At 52.1% G+C, this 7960-nt stretch overlaps 1 protein-coding gene across 1 annotated transcript; it reads right to left on the bottom strand.

The window, feature by feature from the left end:
- Positions 1 to 261: 261 nt before the first annotated feature.
- On the bottom strand, positions 262 to 4999 carry LOC129381370 (neprilysin-like). The gene is made up of 2 exons (XM_055064157.2): positions 2743 to 4999; positions 262 to 1207 (listed from the first exon to the last, which is right to left on the bottom strand). Exons 1-2 carry the CDS (start codon positions 4183 to 4185, stop codon positions 764 to 766), a joined length of 1887 nt encoding a protein of 628 aa, XP_054920132.2. The 5' UTR covers positions 4186 to 4999; the 3' UTR covers positions 262 to 763.
- Positions 5000 to 7960: the final 2961 nt, after the last annotated feature.

The following is a 7960-nucleotide window of genomic DNA, read 5'->3' on the forward strand; positions in this document are numbered from 1 at the left end:
TGTAGCCAACTTCGATTTGCTGTTGCCGACTACTTACTTGACTTCTCTGTAGTCAGCTTCAATTCTCGCTTGCCGACTACTTCACTGCTTGCCTCTTGCTCTGCTCGTCTATTCGCGCCTATACACAGTGGCACGTATCCATTCTGTGGAATGAGTAATGAAATGGGCACATGCCCAATTGCAGTTACCCGGTGGCTCAAGTTGTGTACTCTGCAAAACAGCAGCATCCGGCTCCCGCAAATAAGTAAACGGAGGGGGGGGGGAGGCAAAGAAAGTTTCGCTTGAAGATTATCATGCAGATCAGAAGTATATTGCCAAGGCTGTAGTTACGAAAATCTGTTATCATTAAGCACTTACCGTCTCTCTGTAAGGATGTGCAAGCTTGTACAATCTTGCTTCCAATATACTGTACCGACACTTGTGCATAAACTTTCGAGGACGATAGCGTGGCTGGCTGTATCGTGTTACGTAGCCGTCTTATGTAGCAGCCCTATGTCGTGAAGTAAATAGAGCAACCCCGTATACTTGTCACTGTACGGCTTCTTAACACAGTATGTTCAAAGCTTCAAGGCGCGGATAGCTTGTAACATGACGTAGCCAGCTACTTCGCAGAGTATTGATAAAGAAGAACGATAAGCGAGAACTACAGAGGACGGCGTTGGCAAAAAGCAAGAATAAAAGAAAAAGAAAGCGAAGCAAAAAAAAAGTACGTTATTGCGTTCTTCCAGAGTTCATCGATCGTTTCGAAGATTGCGCGGGCGCTTCAAAAAAAGCGGCACCTCTCGTGCGGGTTCATGGGTGAACCGGCCGGACAGCCGAAGGCATCGGCGAACGGCGCGAAGTTGCGCATGGCGTCGGTGCACTCCGGCGACATGCGGTGCCCCGAGCTGTTCGTCCAGCAGGTCACGTGACAGGCCGTCAGAAAGAAGACCTGCTCGGCGCTGTAGGCCTCCAGTCCCCGGAGGGGCACGTCCTGCGCGACGTTGCGGAACCGCTTGTATGCGTCGTGCGCGATTTCCAGCGCCGGAAGTACGGGGTATAGCGACGTCACGTGGGCGGACGCGTCAGAGGAAGGGCACCTGCCCAGCTTCCGCAGTGGCTGCCCTGGAGCCCCGCTGGCGTCGGTCGCGTTGGTTGGGGGAACCCAAGCCGAGGGTGTACGGTCGCCATCGAGCAGGAGCGTGAGCGTATTGATGGTTCGCGCCACCTGCAGGTACGGGAAGATGAGTGGTCCAGCAGAATTATATAAAATATGGCTCCGTTAACATGAACTCGATGCGAGCGGGTGGAGTCAGACACCGGGATGGGCACGCGAGAATGTTCGCGTGACGTCACAGGCGCTACGCTATTCTATGCACAACTGCTACGCTCACTGTACTTCTACGGCTACCGTTGGCGTTCCAGTTACTTTTGTGCTTGTTGCATGAAACGGCGTTTTGTTGAGAAAGTTCGGGAATCAATATCTCGAAACTGGTGTCACTGACAATTCGTTCCAAGTGGATCCGCCTTGTGAATTCTAGGGCTAAAATTTGTAAATAGCAATATGGGCCATAAGATAATAAGTTAGAAAATTAGTGAAATTTTGCTAAATTGTATATTAAACATTTCAATTTTTTGTTCAAGTAGTGTCCGCCTCTTCGAGTACACCAGCTCGTGAACTAGAATTGTGCTATCTGCCACAGGCTACTAAAGAAATGTTTAAATTGCCCTCCTATACGCCGGGTATATCAGTTTCTGTGGTTACACAGAAGTGACGATAGCACCCAAGCTTTCTGCTGTAAAGCTCGCGCTTGGTGAGGGAATGTCGTACAGGGCCGGGATAACGTAAAACTATTCCAATCTGCTATCAGTCATTGATTGTTACATCAGCATTGTTGCGCAGTAGCAATTTTTTTTAAGGCGTTCTCAATTGAGTGACTTGACTGGCCCGCAAATAAAACTGTCCGTAAAACTATTCCAATCTTTCTTTACTCCGAATCTGCCACTAGTCCTCCGTGACCGATCAAAATGGCTTGGGCACCGCCTATATGTGCGGGTCCTAGCCAGTGGATTAGTTTTGCGTTATCTCGGCCCAAGTTACGTCGTTGACTGTTATATCAGGATTGTTGCGCCGCAGGAAACTTTTTAAGGCGTTCCCAATTGAGCGACCCGACTACTCCGCAAATGTTACTCACAGACGGTGCTAACAGCTCGTGCCCCATAAGGGGCCTTGATACCACGCTTCTCCGTAACGGTGGGAGGCGGCGCTTAGTTCGAAGCACCCTAGTGTCGCACTCAAGAGGATGCCGATAAATCCCCGTCGTCATGATGCATTATCAGCACATTGCTAGACAATGGTAAACAGCGAGCAATTTCTAGAAAGAATAAATTACACACAGCGCCACGAGGATGTTAAATATGACAGATGCACGGAAACGGAAAGCTAACCAAACACGATTTCTCATATACTCGTACGTTATTTAAATGCAGCTCCGTAAAGCTAAAATTGGGCGATGATTCTGCCCATTTTCTACGATGATTCTGCTTTTGTAAGGAACTTGTATCGCAACCTGCAACGTGTATCGTATGCAAACGCGGAATTTATCCGATTCAGGAGCCCAATTTTTTCATCAGGTATACAAACTTGTTTTTAATAAACATACTATTAAATGACCGAGTATACGTGACGTGTACTCATTTACAGATAATTACGAATGCAGCTTCCTTCATAGATTTATTAAGGCAGTTCCGTCATCGCCTTACCTGCAAGGCGTAGAGAAAGCCCAGGCCACCGTAATTCATGGCATTCGTTCCATCCGCCGCATAGAAGGGCCCAGTGAGTGCTTGGACGCCGACGGAAATCGCGTTCGAGACGGCGTCGTACGTGGCCACGTTGGACGACTGAAATCGGAACACGCGGAGGCCGGATTGATAGGCATCGGTGTTCAGAGACGCCCGCAATCGCTGTCGAATCTCGGTCCAGTGCCCGAAGAAGCCGGGCGTCGCGTTGTTGTAGTCGGAACCGTACAGTGCCTCCCCCCACCAAGCGTCTTCGCTCTCGTTCTGCTTCCCTTCGGGCCACACCACGGTTGTGGTGCTGCCTAGGCGCGAGCTGACAGCGCCGATCGCCTGGGAATCCAACGCGCTCGTCCAAGTCCGAACTTTCCTGACTGCCGTGTGGTGGACGTTGCTCAAGAGTCGCGTCACCGGCGACCTCGTGTTCGCGGAGTCTGTGCCGGTGCCGTGGTCGACGCCGGCGAGCAGCACGTTGTACGCCATAGCGGTGTGGGCTCCGCAGACTAAAGGGTAGGCTTCGTCGCCCAGCTTGCTTCCCATGACGAACGTGTGCAGCGTCTCGCTCGACACAACGGACATAATCTGGGCGAACCACCACGCCGTGTGAAACGTCAATTCCCGGGCCGTGTACGAAGCGAAGAGGATGTTCACGGCGTCCAGGAGTCCGGAGTCGGTCACGAATAGCGTGTCCTCCTCGGTGAGCGGCGGGTTCGCCCCGAACGCGGACTGCATCGCGTCGACCCAGTCGCGAGCGTCGAGCTTCGGCACCAGCGCCGGCAGGTGGCGCATTTGGAGGAAACGAGGCTCGACGCGGCTGGCGACGAAGCTCGACGACAGATTTCCCAAGACGTCGCGCTGGACTTCGGCGCTCCTTTTGTGTAGGAAGGAACGGAAGTCCGGCGAGAACTCCCATCCGCGGAAGACGACGTCCAGCATGAGCGACACGTACGCATCGTAGAGCTTGTACGTTTCGATTTCCCCGTGCATTAGCTGCCCGATGTACGGCATGTTTGACGAGCTGACACTCACGGACCGGTGCGCCGGCGAGGCGCCGTGTCCCGGCGAGGGAGTCACGAGGTCGACAGTAAACCAGAGCGGCACGTACCACATCACGGACATATTGAGGATGGTGGCCAGCGTGAAGGCGTAATCACCGTCGCCTCCTATCCGGTCGCCGTCATTTCGTATCCGGCTTCCATCGACGCTGCCGTTGGCGTCGGGCAGCAGCCACGGGAAGAGTTTTTCGGTCATGAAGTGGTAAAACTGCTCGACGCCGTCGTCGTTGTGGTTGCCGGTCTGGGATTCCCGATGCATGCAGGCGTCTACGAGACGCGTCACCCTCGCCGCGACACTGTTGCCGCTGTCTTCGTACCATCGGGTGCGCGCCAGATTGTACAGCCACACGCCCATGCGATAGACGGTCACCGACGGCACTACCTTGATATCGTTTTCGATCCAGTGGGAACAGACGAACTTGCCGAAGTCATCGCAGGGTCCGATGGCGCTCCCTTTGCGGTAAAGGCCCAGGTTCTCCGCGTGGTCCACGCACCCTGTCGTGACGCACACTCCGGCACTGGCGCTGCCGATCGCCGCGCGCGACGGCAGGAGCAGCGCCAAGGCGACGGCGAGGACGGCGACGCCCAGCAGCACGACGGCGACTCCCGCACACCTGCCGCGCCACCGGCCTCTTTCGTCGTTCGGCGACGGCGAGAGTGCAATGGGCCGAGGTGCGGCGTGGGCCTGTAGAAAAGATTCGATGAAGCAAACCAAGGGATCGGCATTCGAGGATCACGCTGAAGACTGCGCCGTCGGGAGCATTCCGCTGTATACACACTTTCGGCCTTAAATATGCAGCTTTAGTTTTAGAGATTACGAGGATTTTAATGGGAGTCGCTTTGTCGATGAGAGCCACTTGAATGAATGAAACATATTTTATACGGGATAGCTCTCCGGCCTCAACGGAGTGGAGTGCAGGGAAAGGGATCAGATAGGACGATGGGTGCCTGCCTCATGGGCAAACATTTACGGTGAGCAGCGGGTGTCGGGCTCAACTGCCGTAGTTCGGAGTTTATATCTTCAAAGGAGGTGACACCTGGTCTCGGGCATTTTTGGCCGAGATCTCTGTATCCGCATATCAGACTGACTTCGTCTGGCCACACCGCATTTTGTACTTTAACTTGAAAGTGTTTAAATTGTGGCGTATTTTTACGTTGAGAGAATACTGTCGGATAATGAATTTATAACACTTTATAGTACACGTGAACATTTGAGAAAAAGCTTTTTGCTCACGAATTCGTTGAGTTTCTTGAACGCGTCTGCCTCCTTCTCGGCTCGCTGTTTCGGCGCCGTGGTGCTGATGCTTCCGGTGCTGCGGGACTTCGCCAAGGAGATTCCTGTTTGTACGAACATCAAGAAACATTCAGGGTAGTGTTGGTTAAGCAGGAGACACGCGGTACGATTCGGCGTCCGATCCGACGTGCGGCGCCGCATGCTCCGGCATGCGGCATACGACGATTCGGGGCACACGGTGCGTGCATCCGAAAGATTGAGCGGCGCGTAAGCTCCGCACAGATCCAGCCCCCGAGCTTGACTTCATATCCACGTCGAGAAACGCAATATAAACAACTCTGCACAACACTGCTTCGCTTTACACGTACACTGTCAATGAAATCATGCCCCTACAAGCTACAGAACACTTCACAACGGCGCGTTGTCCACTGACGACTTCGCTAACAGCCAGCGATAGGGTCGGTAGGACTAGCTAGGCAGACGGCGCTTACGATCCAACCCGAGCTCGTCGAACAGCGCTTATGTTTGCCAAAACAATTAACACTGTACACTTAGGTCGCCCGTAATTAAATACAATTGGTTTACTCGACACAGTCGTTGCGAAGGGCAAACGTGCAAGCGAAGCGAACAGCCTCGCTCAGACGGTCGGTGTGGGATGCCTGCTCGCGAAATGCTCTCGCGTCGCGGCTCCCGATCTCGCTAGTAGCTTAGTGCTAGATGGGCGCTGCTTTGCATAACAGGTACACGTTCGAGATAATTTTACTGAACTGGTAACTATTTCTTGTCGGAAACAAACTGCAGCAGGCAAGGAAAAAAGAAAACACTGCGAGAAACCGGCCAGCCAGCGCCGCATCCGTGGAGGGAACGTCGGAGAATGTCACTTGCCAGCCGCGCTGTCATTGGCTGCGGCCAGACGACGGTGCGGTTGCCGGACGCGTCGGACGATAAAAATCTGCCCGGTCTGCCGCACGCAAAACGCCTCGATTCCGGCTGCCGTTCCGGCGCGTCGGACGCGGATCGGACACCGAATCGGACCGTGTGTCTCCCGCTTTATGATTGCAACGACTGGCATCGACTGGCTTCCTCAATGGCGCGCTTGATTTGAGAGAACAGAAACGTCAACGACACTCACCGGTTTATGGAGATTGAGTGTATATGTATATATCTGGGTGTGTGTATCGGTGAACTTTTCTTTCCCTAATCAAACAAACGCCTTCCTCGTATAGAAAGAAACGACACTTAACGGCTTGCGGTGGACTTTCCGTAGGAGGTAGCGTGCCGCCCTTCGTCGGCTGCAGGTGACACGGCTGAATTGACCACTTTCGGCACGCACGTCACAGGGGTCGTGGCCATTCTCGACAGCATTTGCAACAGGATATTGGTGTTGGGGTCTGGGGCGGGGCTTGGGGTACCTCGGGACGCTGTCGCCGCGTCGCTGACAGGAGACCTTAGAAAGAGTGACAAAGAGGAACAGTTTGAGTGTTTTTGTATCCGCTGAGATCCGGTGGCGTCCACATCGGAGGCCGTGCGTGTTTAAGAATATCGTCACCGTTCCATGCACCATTGCCGTTCCTGCTACCGCGTGTGCCTGCTATTGAGCTGCCATAGGAGTTTACTACGCATGCGCATTTCGTGGTTGGTGCTATCAGTTTCGTACGAGGGAACTGTGGCGCTAGTGTCTACGGGACCTGCAAGCAGGGTGGTTCAGCCAACTTGGCTTTGATGATTAGTACACGGATTTACCTAAACTTTGTCGTTCTAGCATTAAACAAACGGCTTAGTGACTTTGCAAACTCATCATTTTCAATAATGTACGGGAACACAGGACCTGTACGTACATCACTGAAGCCCGATATTGAATCCCCTATGCCACTCTGACGCATGGACAAGTGGAAGCACTGAATTAGCAGCTATTGTGTCTGTTGACAGAGTCTTATTGATTTGTATATTTAAAAAAAGTGTAGATTGATTCGGAATTTACGCCGATGAAAAATAAAACGCAATAAACGAACCCACAAGAACGCCTGAAGCAACAAACACGAAGATCAGACTAATCCATATATTAGCCATGATTCCCATGGTGGCTGAACGATCGCAGTTCTATAATTACCTCTAGTAATTACTCTGTTACTGTACATGGTATTAGTAGCGGTAGAGCGGCGACGCTATGCTCAAATATTCTAGTGTGTGTCACATGGCACTGTGTTTAGTTCCAGAGCTGTTGAGCTATAAGCAACATTGCGCTGAAGATTTCCACTCTTGACACCATGCACTAGAACAGACGAGGTGTGCAGGCGAACTTGCGATTCAAATTCCCCTCTAACACCACCGATCCCCCATCGTGAGGCAAGATTGCCAGAGACCTAAAAATGTCGAAATGCGCATGCTTCGCATGAGGGTAAAACTTTGTACTGTCAAGATCGAAACCGCGAACATCGCTCACTTTGGTCATGGCTTTGGTCGGTATTCTGTAACGAGAGCGTGGGTTGTTGACATCTATGTTTCCAGAGGCATCCTTCGCGGCTTTGGGGCGGCGAAGCTGGGTGCATAAATGAAAGCGTCGCTGGTGGCGTCCTCTGTTCGTTGCTAAGTGCCTATACAAATGGGATGACACGTTGGTCCAATCTGGACTCATCTTGTACTGTAGAGTAACAAGACAGAGCTATAGAAACGCTGCCTGCTCGTGCGTTTCGATATCTTGTGTTGCTCTTGGACATGAATTACACCACTGCAGGGAAACTCCCCGTTGGTTGCAGAGTTTCGCGCTAAGATTACTGTGTGGAAACCTAGCCGCCGATGCAATTTTTGAGACATCATGGGAATCATGGTTACTAGTTGAATTTTTCTGCGACTTTCACATCTTGCAGAGCAAAAAAAAAAAATCACTGCTGTGTAC

This window comes from Dermacentor andersoni, chromosome 11, assembly GCF_023375885.2.
Source record: "Dermacentor andersoni chromosome 11, qqDerAnde1_hic_scaffold, whole genome shotgun sequence".
Classification (NCBI taxonomy): domain Eukaryota; kingdom Metazoa; phylum Arthropoda; class Arachnida; order Ixodida; family Ixodidae; genus Dermacentor; species Dermacentor andersoni.